Below are 18393 nucleotides of genomic sequence, written 5' to 3' on the forward strand. Positions count from 1 at the left end.
CATACAGTCTGTAGAAAATAAATACAGAGACTGTAGCCTACGTGTTGAATGCTTATTTTCTAAATGCGCATTTTGTCATTGTTTTGGAGCACTAACTTATAAAAGTAAGACTAACATATTAAAAACCAAAAACGTCAATTTTGATTTCATGTGGACTTTACGGTTTATGGGGTCAGCACCTCCCTTATGTTGCAAGGATTTTCTCCATTCAGCCGCCAGGGTTCGCCTTTGAGCTCAGGGCATGTGGCCCGTTCTCTGTACCCCACTAACCGCAACCGTACCACATGAAAGGAGGTAATGACACGCCCTAAAAGGAGTCATTAATCCTTTATTTCACCTCTTTTCACTCAATAATTATCTGAGATATATATATTTTTTAAACGACTGTATAAGTATGACTTAATTATAACAAAGCTTTTGACCAAAGCTGTAACCAACCCATTCCTCTCGTATTAAATAGGCCTAAATATTCCCGATGACAAAATACATATAAGTTACTGCTCTAATTTTGTAAAACAAAAACATGAATGGTTTCTCTTGATCATCCTTATACATGCCGTAAGAGCTGTACCAAATCCTCCGCCCCTTTCCAGTAGTAGTCCTTACCCTCCCCTCCCCACCTCCGTATGCGTCCCTGCGCATGCGCGGCACGCCAGGCAGCCCCCTATTATTATTGTCAGAATAATTTCACTTATGAAAATGGCGGCGAGTCAGGGAGCTGTGGGACCTGCGGCGGCTCTCCAGAGCCAGCATTATCTGAACGTCGCGCACTGGAGCCCGGGCGTGATTCAACAGCAGCAGCAGCAGCAGCAACACCCGCTGCACACCGCCCGCAGTCTGGAGCGCGCACTGGAAGATGCCGTCTGCTCCGGGATGCTCAACATCAGCGGAAGAAAACTGCGTGAATACCCGGGGCTCAACTACGATCTGACCGATACTACACAAGCAGGTGGGTCCCGCAGATGTGGGCTAATCTCCCTTCGTGCTCCACTGACCCGATTCTCAAGATTCATGTTTTAGGAGGACAACAAAAAGACATTTAGAGCGTGGGTGCCCTTTTGGTGCATATTTTGCGCGGTGTGTCAATGGGTGTTTGTGTGTTCACTTCAATAGCCAGTGCACATGGTGCTCGTACAAGGGAAAACCGTTAGTGTCACGCTTCATCTCTCGTGTTTATCGTAGCTTGAGTGCGGTGACATGGAATTAGAAATACTGGCCATGACACTGCGCGTCTCTATTTGTTTTGGTTTCACATCTCATTTCACCCCAGATCATATTCCATGAATAAATGCAAATAGAGAGAGCACTTAAGCTGGAACGAAAGGAGACAATCTTCATTAACCTTTACTCCAGTAATCCAGCAAGTTTTAGCATGCAAACCCGTAGAAACCACACTGCACCCTACCTATACCGTGAGCACGCGACAAAACTAGAATGTTCCCTTTATATTTGAAGCAGTTTTATTTATCATTACGGGAACAGCTTATTTAGTGGATATGGCGTTAAAGGATGGTAAAAAACGTCGGTAAATGCAGATAGATGCTGTAGTGCCAGACAAAAGATGCTGCCCTTCGTCTCTATAATCTATCGCGCCTTTCTTCATCCTCTCAGTGTAAGTCAACGTGCAAGCAGCTAAGGATGTCATTTTAACGCACATTTTATTTTCAGCTAATGTTTAGTATTATAATTTAGATGTTTGTATTAGTATTAAGAGCTATTGTTGATCTAAATAATCTTTTTGTCTGGCAATTCAGAGTCTTGGTACTATGGCTGCACTATTATAAATATTGCAGTATAAAGTGGATTAGCTACATTATTGTTTCTAGAGATGAGGCTAGAAATTAAATGGCTGCATCTCTTTCGGAAGTGTCTGTGGTCGGTAATGGTAGTCTTGCTGCAGCAAACAGCCATTCAGATGTGAAGCAGACAGTGGGAGGAGGGACACTAATCCATTCATTCATGCACACTTTACACACAGCATCATGTCTACACTCCCATTCAACTGTATAGAGTTACACTAGTGGATAGGCCTTTTGTGATTATTTGGCTGTCTCAAAACCATTTTAGCTGTATGAAGGGTCGCTTGTTTATATCAAGCCTTGTGTTTTGATTCTCTCACACACATGGCTTGTTGGTCGAAAGAATGTTGTAGATAACACTAGACGTTCACTGGTTTCCCTGTTACTGTCCAGGGTCGTTAGCATACAGATTGCGTTTGTTGATAGTATAGGGCTGCTTGTGTGCACTTTTGTTTGTGTGCATGATTTCTATGGATGTGTTCGAAAGAGGAAATAGTTGGATGTGCACCAGACTGTCACCTATTAGAGGAAGTGACTTTGTCGCTGACTCAACTGGAGATGTATGACTGCATAAAGAGAAGAGAATCCTCATCTTGCAATCTGTGTTCACTTTTGTGAGAATGATTGCTTGTGTGCTTGTTAGTTTCTGTGTGTTTGACAGTTTGAGTAGGCTTGAGTAAATGGTAGCATGTGCGTACTAGTGTGGGTCTGTTCCAATGGCTTCAGTGACCTAATTGGCAGTCCTTATTGTCTGTTTGACCACAAACTTAACACTGGAGTATGAAGATACCCCCAAGTCTCTGATGTTAAAGTGTGATAAAGATGAAGAATTCCTTCTCTTTGTCTTTCTTGCCTTCATTTTTCCCACCAGTTTTCCCCTTTGAAGGGAGCTGTTTATGACATGAGTCAAGAAGATAGTTGCATATATCTTTTTGTCATCATTTGTGTCTTCATTGTTGAACTGGATCACATTTCTGTGAGTGTGAATATGCATGATCCACATTTGTTCATATGTCCCAATTCAATACATTGCAATGCATCTCATTCAATTTGATCTTCAATATCAGTTTCAATCCTTCTTGCGCAGTTTGCTTTACTATTGTCCGGTACTGGAGTTCACAGTGGCTAAATGTGTAATCTCCCACCATAGTCTTGCAAAGGCCTTATGTGTGCATTAAATGCAAATGCTTTAAATTCTGAAGAAGGGAGAATTCCATTAACAGAATGGATAAAGGGCTTCGTCTTAGTGCTCAATTCCGATTTATTGCTCTGATCAAAACGCGGCACGCAGTCAAGTCACGTTTATTTATATAGCGCTTTTTACAATACAGATTGTTTCAAAGCAGCTTTACAGAGATAACAGGAAAATAATGCAACAAAGTTTGTTTCCAGAAGAAAACAGCGTCACAGTCCAGCTTAAGTAAGCTCAGTGATATTTCATTTTTGTTGTAAAAAAAGTATATATAAAAGTAATATATATATATATATATATATATATATATATATATATATATATATATATATATATATATATATATTAGCCGCTCTGGAGAAAACAGTGATGTCATCGTCAGTTCAGTTCTCATATAATGGTGTCAATGCAGGCCGATCAATAATATTGTTGAATATTAAAGTAAATGTCCCCAACTAAGCAAGTCAAAAGCCAATGGCGACAAATGCGGAAAAGGGCACAGTGGCGAGGAACCAAAACTCCATCAGGTGATAGAATGGAGAAAAAAACCTTGGGAGAACCCAGGCTCAGTCGGGGGCCAGTTCTCCTCTGACCAATGAACGAACAGTGTATGATTATGATTCAGGCAGCATTATAGGTCACAAGTCAGATTGGATTGGAACATTCAGAATATTATCCAGTTCCAACTGGTTGAAGGTTGGAGTCATCACGCTGGTATGGAGACGGATTTGTTGAGGATCAGTACCGATGGCTGTCGTGTCGATGAGGCCTTCACAGGGGAGAATCTAGTTGAAACAATCTCTGCTGACACTTCAGTGATGCGTTGTGGTCGTGTCTAGGCGCAGGTCCTCCATCTGTTCTAGATACGGCCCGGATCCGGCTGACTACATCATGCGTTTTGGTCGTGTCTAGTACAGGTCCTCAATCTGATCTGGATACCGCCCGGATCCGGCTGATTACAGTAAACCTCGGAATAAACAGAAAGACTAACATTAGCGTAGATGCCATACTTCTTATGATGTAACGATTACATCAGGTGTTACAGGAAGTGTTCCCGGTTCCGGCTGACATAATTTATGCAGCCTAACAATCATTTAACTGATTTGAATAATAGGAATGTATAACTATGTGTATGCCAGGTTAAAGAGATGTGTTTTTAGTCTAGATTTAAACTGACAGAGTGTGTCTGCTTCCCGGACAATGCTAGGAAGACTGTTCCAGAGTTTTAGTGCTAAATAGGAAAAGGATCTACCGCCAGCAGTCGATTTTGATATTCTAGGTATTATCAACTGGCCAGAATTTTGAGATCGCAAAAGACATGAAGGACTATAATGCGTTAAGAGCTCGCTCAAGTGTTGGGGAGCTAAAACATTTATTGCTTTGTTTAAAACCACTAAAACCACTTAGTGCACGCAGTCATATGGAAGTAAACACGAAGAACACTTAAGCGATTATGCGTTTATTTATAGTGTGATCTGCCGCCAAAGCCAGCGAATTTATGTGCAGGCAACATAAAAAACAAAGATGAGGATACGAAAAAAGAGTGGAGTTTTTAAACATTTATGATAGGAGCCCTCATGTTTTGCTTTTATATAGAGCTGTCAATGTAGCCTAATACTTGTGAGTTCTTAGACATCACTGTCCTTCCACTACCTTTCGCAACTGTCTTGATAACGTCAGGTAGGCCTATGTAAAATCTTTGAAGTGACTCACATGAGCGCAGAATTGTGAGTGTGACGAATGTTGATCTAGAGAGTGACGTAAAATTTGCATGAATTCCGTTACTGTTCAGACTGAGGTCGCATTGCAAAATATCTGACCTGTATTGGATTTATGGCGCGTTTCCACTGAGCAGTACAGTACGGTACGGTACAGTACGGTACGGTTCGGGTCTGTTAACCATGATCTGGCTAGCGTTTCCACTGCCAACAGTACCCTTACTTGATGGGCGTGGTGTTTCGATCGACGTCATTTTCGCGCGAAGAAGAACATAGTAAACTACAATGGATGACATATACAGCAGATCTTGTTCTTGCTCCTCGACATGTTTGTCACAAGAAGACAAGCGCCGACATTAGGCTTTTCTCAATATTAAGTACGCAAAGTTTGTACTTGCCATGTGCGACTCCTACATGCAAATGGTACAGCGCGTTCTTAAAAGGTCACTCAGCTAGCGATCTGCTATTCCGGTTATCTCTGTACATTTGTACATGTACATTTTAAGCAACAATAAAACGAAATATGTTATAAAACACTACTCTGCCTCTTTTCGTTTTCATTTAAATAAATTAAACATTATAGGGACACAAATGTGGTTCATGCACAACGCATATTGATTATTCACTGCACGTTATACGTTATTCTATTTAACGTTATAACAAAACGAAATTTAAAACACAACCCTAACGTTACCTCTTTTCGTTTAAATAATAAAAAAAATTACACATATTACAGGCAATATATAGCATTTGTACAAATGTTGCAATAAACATAAGTGATAATCTTGTAATAAGAAAATGACAAGAAACCATATTTCTTTTTGTAAAATTTCAGTTTTATCAATAATAGCCAATATAAAAGTTTAAGTAAAAGGTACAAGAAGCTATACAATAAGAAATAAAGCAAACAATTCAGTCAAATGTCCAAATGCTGCGCTCTAATCTAACATTACAACAGTAAAGTTAAATACAAATAGCCTATAATATGAAACTAAACTTAGCCCTCGGCCAAAACGATTGACAGGGAACGAATTATATATTCACGAGACCAAAGATCGCCCGTTAGGTCTGCACAAGACGAATTATTATATCTCATGTTTAACCACTACCGTCGGAGTCATCGGCGAACGTCAGAAGAACTTAGCCGAGGAAAGGCTCATCCAGCCGGCAAACATGAGCGCCGAGCGCCCGCTGATCGCATGGATCTCACAACCGGGGAAAAACAAATCATCTTTATAAATAAACCACAGATTTGAGCTTTAAACAACTACATTCTCGCCTGAAAATCTCTTAAAATTACATTTCGTGACACAGTAACAGTAGTATTATATTAAACTGTATATTAAAAAATGGCGCTTCTTATGTTGTCATTCCCCTCGTAGCACGCGCAAGTGACGATTCTCTGTCAACCAATCAACGTCCTGCAGTGAGTCTAGCTCCACCTTTTAGTACCGTACCACTGTGCTAGGTACCCCAACGGAAGGGTACCCAAAAAGTGGTACGGTACGGTTCGGCTTTTTGGTACCATTCTCAACTTTTGGCAGTGGAAACGCAAATAAAAGGGTACCGACCCGTACCGTACCGTACTGTACCGCTCGGTGGAAACGCGCCATTAGTACCACATTATGGAAGTGGCACAAATTGGAATTGAAACGATCAGATTGCATGTGATTTTTGCTGTTCACACTGTCATGAGAAAAACAGATCTGAGTCACATGTGGGCAACAAAAAAAACCCCAGCCTTATTGCAGTGGTGAGATTTGAAATAGTAGCTGAAGAAGTGTGTTTAAAGTTCATGTACGTACACATACTCGTGAGTCTGCCATATCTGAGCAACTGAACGAGAATCTTTATGTGACAAAGACTGGCTTGATGTGAGATGGTTGGGTTTATTTAAAAAAAAGAAAAGCTCAGATTTTTCTCTACTTTTGGCTAATCAAGGTGTTTGTCAGAGAATGGCCAATAAACGTTTTTTTTTTTTTTTCATATGCATTATCTTCATGTTGAAGTAAAGTACAAGTGCCATTCATTAATGATAATGGAAGATGAAGAAAAATAAAATGCTGACTGTTAATAAATATTGTTTTTCTTTTTTTCTCTTATCATCCGACTTTTATCTTGCTGTAGTATGCACTATAGAATATTCATGTGCAAAGTTGCCTTTCATGGAAATGACTTAAATTAAGGCAGTTTGTGGTCATGCATATATGAATTATGTATGTGCCTGTTCGTTGTGCACATGTAGTGTTGCTTTTTGGATCCAAAGCTGATGCAGATGTATGCTTATGCTAGTCGTAACCGCTTTTAACAGTTCTTACTTATTTAGATTTGACAAAACATAAGTTCATTTATATGGGTTCCCACATGTGTGCTTGTCAAAATCTGAAGGGCTGTACTGGAATTTATATCTGAAAATTCTGCTGCTCAGCCCAATGATTTTAGGTTTAAAGTGCCTTAAAGGCATAGTCCAAAAATGAAAGTTCTTTTATAATTTACTCATCCACATGTCTTTCCAAACCAGTATGCATTTATTTCTAATGTGGAACACAAAATAAGATATTTTGAAGAACATATTTGGTTACCATTGCCCAAAAAAAATCATTTTTTATGGTTCATAGAGGAAGGTCATACAGTTTTGGAACAACTTGAGTACGAGATGTAAATGATTTCATCTTGGGTGTTCACTTTTGCTCCAACAACAGCTAAAGAAAAGAAAAGAAAATCACATTTCCCTGACTTTCCAAAAAGAGCAAATATTGAGAAGTATCTACAGAAGTCAGATTTGCTGTCACTCACTGAATTTCATTAATCACACTGGTAACTTCTATAACAAAGTAAAATCTCATAAGCCTAGAGAAGTCATTCACTCATGTGATATTTAGAAGGAAAAATATTTATTAATACCTTGATTATAATCACTCATTAGATACATTGAAGCAGCAGTGGATTCCAGAATCAGCAGTATTTAAACTGTATGTTGAGGCTGTATAGTTGAATGAATACTTTATGCAATGCAGTTAATTGTTGTCCACAATACTAAACCATGTTGTTTCAGTCTGTAATGTCACATTTTATAAACATTAAAAGTTGCAGTTATTAATTTTCCATGATTTAAAGTTTTTGAAAAATATCAATAAAATGTCATGAAATGCCTGGTGTTAACTAATGTGCCATATTTATCCTGTTAAAAAGTCAGAAAATGTCATAAATTGTGTGAAAAGGGCCCATATTTGCACACAAAGTAACAGGAAGTCCCAAGGCTGTTTGTAGCTGTGGCAGAGTGTTGAATGTCTCTTTTAGTGTCTCTCTCTTTAGGGTAATCTGAGTCTGTAGTCCTTCTTCCTCTAAGCATGCTATAGTTCTCAGTAGATCAGTAGCTATTGAAATCAAAGAACTAAAATAATGTTTTAGTTTCAAGGACCGATCTCTTGACTGGTCAGGCACAAACTGGTTTGATATCACAATGACTCATGAAGTTGAATTGCTCAGCGAATATCTTGAGAACTGAGATTGTGTCCATAACACTAGGTTTTTGTTTTGCAAACAGAGGTCAATGTGACTTGGATTTATTTATTTTGAGGCAAGACAGGCAAAAGGTGTTTCCAGGAACTAAATTCACACTTTTTAAATAGATTGTGTCTGAATGAATGAATGACTCTTGTTGTGGAATTGTCTTGGGTTCAAAGAAATTCATTGCATATGTTTTGGAGGAAAATGTAATGCCATGCATGACGCATCTTGATTTATTTACAGTATCTTTTGCCTATCTTACCCCGTATAGATTTTACTATGTATTGTTGAGCCCTGCCTATCCCCTTCAGAGTACACATTAATAGCCCTCAAATTAATTTTTTTTTCTTCTGTTGGCCTAGGTTACTCACTTGCCCTTCCATCACTTTTTTTCTGACCAGACTGCATGACATAAAGTGTTATTTTAAATTAGTCTTTATAATATTGTTGTATTAATTGCTATTCATTTTTATAATTTGTTTAAAATTAAAATGTAACTATTTGTTTATACTTTTTCGTGATTTTATTTTATTGCATATCACAAATAGCCTAACACATAATGATTAACTATACAAAACCAGGTGAATTAAAAAAGAAGACGAGATGGGCACAGACAACAGAAAGCACATTAGTAGGCTACCAATACACACCTTAGAATTACAGATTTGTTTCCACATTTTTTTCTTCTTCTTTTGAATAGTAGCCTGAAATGATGCAGCTATTAATGCATAAACCCACCTTTACTGTAAGCTTTTTCAAAGTGTTTTTGTTATGTTACCCAATACTCAGCTAGAGGAAGAGAATGTCAACTTGGTGACATTTAAATCAGTGGAATTACCAAAAACAATGTTCAAAGGTTGTATCAAGTCATAAAAATGCATGAGGCAAGTGACAGTACCGTCAGTCTATTTCACTGAGCTCTGCTATTCAGCGTTATTAGATTTTAAGATGAACTACGTAACTTCATTTTGCTGGTGTTGCTTGAGTTTCCTTGCATGTCCTCCTGTGATGTACACTGTGGTCTTGGGATCTTGTGACAGTAGGCAGGAGACCTCTCTGCCCTTCACAGATGAGCGCGCGCACACACACACACACACACACACACACACACACACACACACACACACACACACACACACACACACACACACACACACACACACACACACACACACACACACACACACACACACACACACCACTCTCCAGAGACTGAGGTAATTACACATGATCTGACATGCTGGTCCCATCTGTAAGGTGTCAACTTCAAACCCTTGTGCTCAGTATCATGGTCTTTGTAGTTCGGTCAGCACATCACAGTGTGGTGAAGCTTTTCAGCACTAAGAAAAAATATTTTTAGGGAGTATGCATTGAAAAGTTAATAAACTAACAGATAGATCAGTCAAGAGGGATGAATGCACTCAGTGCAGTCGACATTGAGAAATGCATCTTAAACAAAATTAGGCTAATTCAGGGTTTAAAATGAAGTGAAACTGATGACATATGAGTCAGCTCTTCTCACTTTCTGAAGGTAGTTCTCAGGTCTCTGATACTGTAGCTTTATTAAACACTCATTCTGAGCTCTAGGCCTTGGCTTTTTTAAAATGATAATCAGATTTGTCTGTTTACTGTTTATGTTAAATCTGTCAGGTATTTCTTTTCTTTCTGATAAGCAAAAAAACTATACAACGACATAAATTTGATTTTACTAACGTGATCCAAACCACATCCATATGTGCTGTTGTGCTGTGAAATCTTTATTTTGGATTGAAATATGTTTCAGATCGGATTTCATCCAGTTTTCGTCTTTCAGGACATTTATAGCTTCAAACAAACTGCAGCTGTGTTTGGATAACTCTCTTTCCTTTTTCTGTGTGACATTCATTATGTAGTGAATGAGTAAAGGAGTCAGCAGTTTTAAGCAAATACATATGCACACATACATAAAATGTTGCTTATATATTTCACGCTGACACGCTCCTTGTAAGTTTATCATCTCAGTGAGATGTCATAATATTCAGCAAATGAAAAATTTCCCAGTTTTTTTCCACACTGACACCTACTTTCAGTCGTTGTATAAAAATGTCTCCTGGCGTTGTGCTGACATTTTTGTCATTACTGTTGCAAGCATTGTAGATACACCGCATGTTGACTGCGCTGTTTGTACAAGCGATCCAATTTCCTCACTTGAGTTAGTTTCATGTTGTTCTGATACACATCACCCGCTGCCTTGGATATAGTGTTTATGAGCTGTATATTTAAAGTCCACTTTAGTCTATACTATAAGGCCATCCTTAAAAATATTTTGGTTTGCAGTAACAGCAAAAAAAAAGAAAAAAAGGGACGGTAGGTAGGTCTATATTTTTTTATATATAAAAAAAATAATATAAAAAAGTTTTTTTTTTTTTTTTTTTTGGGGGGTCGGGTCGGGATACATTTTTCACCTATGTCTAGGGGCTTTTTACACCAGGCCACTTCATGCGTTTTCTCAGATCGGATTCCAATCTGATTTATCAAAACGATTCCATTTACACCTGGTTACATAAATGTGTGGGGGTTTTTTTTGCTGATATAAATCCGATCATCAATTCCCGCTATATGCAGATTTAATGGAGTGCACGTCACCGAAAGCAACGAGATACATTATTTTATTGATCATTAGCTAAAATTTCTGAATCAAAGCCCGCAATAAGAGAAAGCGGAAATAGCCCTGGTAAGATCATTTCGTTTCTTTACATTTAATGAAGATGATTGTGTTAAGCGTCTGCGACTTACTTTCACTTTGATTTGCGATAGTTTGCACGTTGATGCAGCTTCTCATCTGCGGCGAGTGTGTTGCAGTAGCGTCGTCATATCTGACTAAAACATGACATATAGCCTATAACACGCTCTCGCATGTTTATTTTTTAATAAACCATATTCAACAACATATAAAAATGAAATAATCTTTAGAGTAAAGCCGCAGCCATCATTACCAAGCGCGAACCATTGACAGTGAATGAAACGAAGCGAACTTAGCTTGCAGGCTGTAGTGTGATGCGTTAACCAATGGTGTAAACATAATCATAGATGACGCGCCACGGGTTTTTATTTAAAAGAAAGAACGTAGCTTATGTTTGTATGTAGGTCTAGGCAATTTATATTCACAATACTTAATAACTAATATTATTTTATTGCATTTGTATTAGTTGTTTTAAGAGTTAAAAAAAAATCGGTCGGTCTTAACGCAAGTTTACAACCGGCAAGTCGGTCGGACTAAAAGGGAAAAAAAATTTAATAATTGGGTCGGTACTAAATTGACAGGGTCGGTCGGGTTACGGCAAACAAGAATATTTTTAAGGATGGCCTAAGTAACTTTGCATCTGCATGTCAACTAGTAGTCATTACAGTTGTATACAGCGTGTGTCACAAACTAAATGCCCATTACCATCACTGAATTTCAGCTCCGGAGTCTTTGTAAATCCTTAGCGATTGTACACACTGTAAGGACAGTATGGTGTCGATTATCAATTAGAGCGCGAGTCCAATAAAGAAACATGGGAAGAAATAATAGTTATTTAACCCAAACCTCCATCACAAGGACGACTTAAGCAGGACATTTCTCAGTGATCGTACATTATGAGATGCCTCTATCAGCATTAACAAGTGATGAGTATATTTCTAAATTATTGCGGAGCACATGTGGTAACTGTATCATTCACTGTGTCAATAACAGCGCATACGTTTAGCCGAGCAGCACTAACGTCAATGACGGAAGTAACATTAAAGTTTGTAAAACAAATCTTGCTCCATCCATAACGGATGAATTGGAACCAAATTACAGTAGTGTTTGATAGGACACCAATATCTGAGGTTATAGGAAAGCCTGTTCTTTTCCCTTTTTAAAGTCTAGACTCTAGAGGCCTATTTATTTTGTTATCATAGCAATGCTTATATGCTTATTTTACATGTATTATTTGCATTAACATAGTTTTTCCCTGCTGTCTGAGATTGCATCACAAATCCACAGTGACAATCAGGTCCAGACAGTCATTTTTAACCTGAGAGAGAGCCAATGTTGCTTGATGACAAGAAACAACAAAATGGTAAATACAAGCATCTCCAAATACCCCTCTTTTTCTATTGATAAGACAGAATATACTAAATGATGAGTAACTAGTGGTGAATTTTAAGTTAACAGAAAGGTTGGATGTGAAATGACTGGATGTACTGACAAATAACAAAGTTGTACTGTATGTTTAAGGGGAAATGCATCATATGACATGTTCCTCTGTAAAGTCCCTTGTAAAGAGTGAAACATTATACAGTGAGGTGCTTTTTCATTTGACTCCCTTCATTCAGACTGTTTTCACTCTCTTTCTCTTAAACACTCTGTCAGATTGAACACACTGTCCTCAGTTTGAACATAATTGGATAGATTGACTATTATATAACATTTATTCTGTCCAAGTCCACAAAAAGAAAATGAGATGAATACATGCAGAGAACAAGAGAATATCTGTTGTATACCCTCTTTTACTGCAGTCTCTTTCTTAATCTCGTACTTTGTCAGTACTGAATGCTGAAAAACAGCGCTGCTGGTCACCAGTATATGCAGTGCTTTGGATGCTTGTCCTTAGTATGGGATATAAATATGCTTGTATCCCCACTAGACTTACTAGCAAGTTCTCTTTGGTCAACTAGCTGTGCTGAATGTCTAGCATCACCAGCTTTGCATTGATCTAGTTGATTCACTAGATAGACGAGCAGAAAACCATTAACCAGCCAGGACTAACATAGAAATTCAAGCCTGTGTGCGATATGACGATTTTTGATCGTGGACGATTAAAATGTCTCCACGATCTGCTTTTGAAGAAATATCGTAGAATCGTGCATTATCTGTTCTGGCGCCTCTGTCCCAACATACTGAACAACGCAACGTATATTCACATAAAATGTTAACGCAGCGGAACGGGACACTGCAGTTCACAAAAGTTCATAATTTGTATGTGCTTTAATGCCTTGTCGGTTAAACATTTAATTCGCGTGCTTAAGCGCTGTTCTAACGTGTGCGTTTCTCAGCGCCTACATGTGAAGCTCACATGCACTAAAAGCCTGTCTACCAGCGCCTGGATACTGGTCTAAGTTATCTTTCGAGTCTTATTGTGCTTATACTGTTAAATACACACAAGGTTTACATAAACAAAGTCGGTTATGTCTAAAGTGAAAGCAAACTTGAGAAAATTGAGTAAATCTGCTTGTCAAATGCGTGTAACGTCGCGCGCAACTCTTAAAGAGACAGTAGCAATAGTATACACGCTGCCGCTTGTCCTTAAAGGGATAGTTCACCCAAAAATATAAATTATCTCATCATTTACGCACTCTAATGTTGTTCCAAACCTGTATTAATTTCCTTCTAATATTTTCTAATATTAATATTTTGAAGAATGTGGCTATCCAAACAGTAGCTGGTCCCCATTGACTTAGTACCATATAGGAGAAAAATATACTATGGTTGTCACTGGGGTATATCAACTGTTTGGTTACCCACATTCTTCCAAATAACTTTTATTTTCAACAGAAGAAAGAAACTTATTCGAGTTTAAAACAACTTGAGAGAGTAAATTATGACAGGAGAACTATTCCTTTAATGTTAATAAAACAACAAAATGCAAAGAGAAAATCACTCACTGCTATTGACTGATAACTTTAATAGTAGCTTTAATAAGTATCAATGTATAATTTATACAGTGAAGTCTGTTTTGTTTTATTTTCATATATGTTCATTTAATTACTTTCTTCAATGCTACTGTTAAATACACCTACTGTAGCTGAAAACATAAAGCACTGTTTATTTAATTTGTATATTAAGTTGTGCATGTGTAATGTGTATCTTTGATCTTAATATTTAATAACAAAGAAAATAATGACAAATATTTTTATCTTCGCCCCTGTCTGCCATTTTTTTATTTTTTTATTTTGTTACCCAAGGCTTTGTTTTTAAAATATGGACATTAGTTTGGCTGTAATGCTCAGTCAGTCACAAAATAGTAATCGTCGTTTATCAACGATCGTGAATCGTGATTTTCCTGAAAAAAATCGTGATATGATATTTTTGCCATATCGCCCACCCCTACCTGGTATTTGGCCATATTGTGATTATCCGCATATTGCGCATAATAGTGTGAAGCCTGCTATTAACAGATTTGCTACTCAATAATTTGAAGTCTGTAAGATTTTTAAAATGTTTTTAAAAGAGCTCTCCTTTCCTTACCAAAGTTGCATTTATTTGATCCAAATGAAGTTAAACAGTAATATTGTGAAATGTTATTACAATTTAAAATGTTAAAATTTAAACCGTTTTCTATTTGAATATATTTTAACATATATTCAAATTACTCCATCTTCAGTTCAGTGTCACATTGTCCTTCAAAAATCATTTGGTGCTCAAAAGACATTTCTTACCCTGTGTCCCAATGTGCATAGGAAGTTTCCATTCTAAATAGTATGTGAAATTAGAATAAATGTGTCCCGAAGTATAGAGTATGCCACGTCCAGGGATGGTTTACTATTTCCGAAATGTGTGTCTGTGCACACTCCTCCTTGCTTCGGAGAACTAGAAACATGGTGAATGCACATGCCATCGAGGGTTAAACAGAGATGTCCTGTTATTAATTGTGAATATATAACTTGTAGTTATTACTTGAGTAGTGCAAATTTGCAAATAAAACGTGACTGTTTATATAAGGTTGTTTACTGTGACTGGAAGATTGACAGGCCAGTTTGCGGTGACTGAATGCAAATGACTATGCGACACAGCACAATGTTTTGACGTGGTAGTAATGCCCCAAAGCTTCTCTCACGCGCTCAAACGTATCTACTTTTTATTAACAAAAAGAGTAGGCTACATGCATACATATAGTATAAGTAGGCGAATTGGGACGCCACGTTAGGGCTGTGACGGTATGGGATTTTTTCTTACCGCGGTAAAGAAGCAACAAATCTCGCGGTTTGGCGGTTAACCGACCCCCCACCCACCCACCCACCCCCAAAAAAATAAAAAAATAAAAAAATAAATCACCCGCGGCCGCGTCACACACTGCAGACGCGATCAAGAACGCATGTAGCTTGTAAATGACAATGGAAATGAATAACATAAAGCAGTATTCTTTATTAACAAATAAACAAATTAACATTTATATTAAATTGTAAATATTAATAATTAACTATTAATTAAGGCCGGCGACACACTGGCTGCGTGGTGTGAGTGTGGCGTTTCTGTTGCCTGTCAGCTGCGTGGCTTTTTTATGTCTTTGCACACCAGAAACAGCGCTGCTGCTGCTAGGTGACATATAAGCCTCGTTGGTGATATATTCGACATATGGGGAGAGAGTTGTGGAAGGCCTATACTTAATTTTAAACATAAATATATAACAGTAAAGACAGCGTCGGCAGTATTCATGGCAAAATAGGCTACAGAATATTTCGTTCTGTATTGACAGGTGCAATATTTGAAAATCGATAGTATTTTTTTAATTACATTTATATCTGCATTTATGTCAAAACCTAAACTTTCAAACATCAAAATGTAATTTATTAATATGTATTCATGTCAAAATGACATACAAATTTTTTTTTCCTATTCTATTTTGCCAGGAAACGCTTCCAACACGCTTGCGTGAAAAATAGGCGTCGGTTCTATTTCTAGCATGCACGCTTTTTTCCGCGCGGCTCGTGCCGCAACTGAGACGCGCCGCAACTGAGACGCGCGTCTCACGCAGGCAGTGTTCAAGCTCTAACCTGTTAACATGGGAGCCGAAATAAAAACGGACACGCCACGCAGCCAGTGTCGCCGACCTAAGGTAGGTGTGCTGCACTTAAGTCCAGCAAACGCCACAGGATGGTTCATTTTTCTAAGATGTGGTCTTAAGTTAGTGGTATTTCCTCGCGAGACGGATACTTTTGTGCGACAAATACGGCATATTGCCTTGTCCAAATTCACCGGATTCCCCTTAATTGTCACCTGCCTCAAAGGCGACACAGTATTTGGCTTAGACACTAGATTCGTGGCTATTTTTCGAATAATGTCATTCGGCTAGCGCCGTCAACTGTTATTGCCATGAGAGAGATCGCTACTTGCAATTAAAATCTAACTCCAACTGTTTACGTTATGCTTGTCTTTTATGCCTGTGTTTGTTTGTATTTAATTGAACATTATCTGTAAACATCACAAGTACTGAAACCTAGCAGTTAATTAATAATAATCAGAAACACACAAAAAAATAAATCCCCCATATGTTTAACAGACTGTCCCTTGCACGCAGGACGCAGGAAGCGTTTTTTTTTTCTCCAGAAGCACTTGAACATGGGACTCGCAGAATACAGTAAATTATAAGCAAAAATGAATGTGTTTATAGTTCATATCACACACCATATGCACTCCTGTAACAAAAAAAAAAAAAAAAAAAGGTGCGGTGATGACCTCACACCGCGGTAGGCATCTCATTAACGCGATATTGCGGTGATGCGGTTATCGTCACACCCCTACGCCACGTTATTATTATTAATGTTAAAAAACAGTTGTGCTGCTTAATATTTTCGTGAAAACCGTGATGCATTTTTCCTGGAGTCTTTGTCTAATAGAAAGTTCGAAAGAACAGCATTTATTTGTAATAGAAATCTTGTAACAATGTAAAAGACTTGACTGTCACACTGTGATTGTGTATTTGGCCGTAGGTTAGTGTGGGTATGTGGATAGTGTTGAAGTTGTGTGGATGTGTTAACAAACCACCAAACCTCTCCACTCCTGTTAATTAACCTGTCACTCTGTGAGTATCTATTGCTGGTTTCCATGGTAATTGAAGGAGGGTGGGTCAATTAAAATGAACACCTCACCTCACTATAAACGTGCTGGGACTGTTGCTCAAGCAAGGCTGTGTGAGAATGATTTCTGTGTGTGTATGCGCTGACGAGCCCTACACAGCAACATTAGGGTCTATGGCGGTCTGGTCTGATTATGTTCAGAAAGAGTGATGTTTTTTGCATTTCTGTTTGATGATGCGAGTGATGCAGAAATTCACTTCAGCTTTAAATGGATAGTTTACCCAAAAAATTGATATTCTGTCATTTACTCATCCTCATGTCATTCTAAGCCCATAAGACTGTCATTTATCTTCAGAACACAAATTAAGATATTTTTTATAATCTTAATCTTAGCATTTTTGTTCATCCTATTGAAAATTTAGGTAAGCAACATTTTCAAGCTTCATGAAATATGGTAAAAAATAATCCATATCAATTGAGCAGTTCAAGGCTTCTGAAGAAACACAATTGCTTTATTTAAACATTTTAATTTAGGCTATCTAAACATTAATCATCACACACCTGTACATTGTACGCATTAAACGGAAGCTTGATGCACAAGGACCAGTGATGTTTGTTCTTATGTCACACACACAAACTTGAGAATGTTGATTACCTAGACTGGGAAAATATGAAAAATATATTAATTTGTCTTGAATGAACGTTTTATGGGTTTATGGTAACAACATGAGGGGAAGAAATTGCTGACAGAATAAAAAATTTTGGGTGAACTATTCCTTTTAAGCTCAAACATGCTGTCTGCCAACCTTCATTCAACCGTTGGTTTTTGCAGTGTTTTTGACTGAAGTACTTTTTCTACAGATCTCTATGAATTCTCTATGAAATGTCATATTTCTGGGTTTTGTCCATGAGAATTTGTTAATTTCCACAAAGGAAATTCATTGGTTGCAGCAGCAATCAAATGCAATCTATCATTATTATGTTTACAGTGGACAGGGTTGAGAATCTGTTGTCCAAGAGGGCAAATATAAAGAAGACGGATAAAATATTCTGATGCAGCCCATTATCATATTCATGAAACACATGGGGCACGGAGTTGGCTCTCTCTCTGTGTGTGTGTGTGTGTGTGTGTGTGTGTGTGTGTGTGTGTGTGTGTGTGTCAGAAACGTGAGCCCTATCCTTCTCATGAAGACATTAAGGAAGCCTGCTGATAGCCCGTATCATCTCCATTGGCCTTAAGTCCATGCATTAAAAGCACATTGATTTCTCATTTATGTGTGTGTGTATGGTGGGGGTCTGGCACCTTCTGCTGAACAGCTGTGCCTCAGTCCAAGTATTGTTTGAGTAAAAAAGACAGATCACAAAAAGAAAG

General features: G+C 37.9%; 1 protein-coding gene and 3 long non-coding RNA genes across 11 annotated transcripts in view; 3 read left to right on the forward strand and 1 right to left on the reverse strand.

Annotated features, from left to right (window-relative positions):
- The first annotated feature begins 663 nt into the window (after nt 1–663).
- Nucleotides 664–18393, forward strand: part of lrch2 (leucine-rich repeats and calponin homology (CH) domain containing 2) — a 103576-nt gene continuing 85846 nt past the window's right edge. For 4 of the 8 annotated variants that reach the window (XM_082169140.1, XM_082169141.1, XM_082169144.1 and 1 more), the window contains exon 1: nt 665–949. In XM_082169140.1, coding sequence (XP_082025266.1) covers nt 694–949 — 256 coding nt within the window. In that variant the 5' untranslated portion in view covers nt 665–693. Of the gene's footprint in view, nt 950–18393 lie in introns of all 8 variants that reach the window. The other 4 variants (XM_082169143.1, XM_082169145.1, XM_082169146.1 and 1 more) reach the window with 2 other exon arrangements.
- Nucleotides 3321–4514, forward strand: LOC309498457. The gene is made up of 2 exons (XR_014205952.1): nt 3321–3836; nt 3909–4514. It is a non-coding gene; the product is annotated as an uncharacterized lncRNA (long non-coding RNA).
- On the forward strand, nt 5211–12668 carry LOC309498453. Its single transcript, XR_014205947.1, has 2 exons — nt 5211–10506; nt 11571–12668. It is a non-coding gene; the product is annotated as an uncharacterized lncRNA (long non-coding RNA).
- LOC309498455 lies at nt 10597–15144 on the reverse strand. The gene is made up of 2 exons (XR_014205949.1): nt 14336–15144; nt 10597–13008 (listed from the first exon to the last, which is right to left on the reverse strand). It is a non-coding gene; the product is annotated as an uncharacterized lncRNA (long non-coding RNA).

This window comes from Leuciscus leuciscus, assembly GCF_965113295.1.
Source record: "Leuciscus leuciscus genome assembly, chromosome: 5".
Taxonomy (NCBI): Eukaryota; Metazoa; Chordata; class Actinopteri; order Cypriniformes; family Leuciscidae; genus Leuciscus; species Leuciscus leuciscus.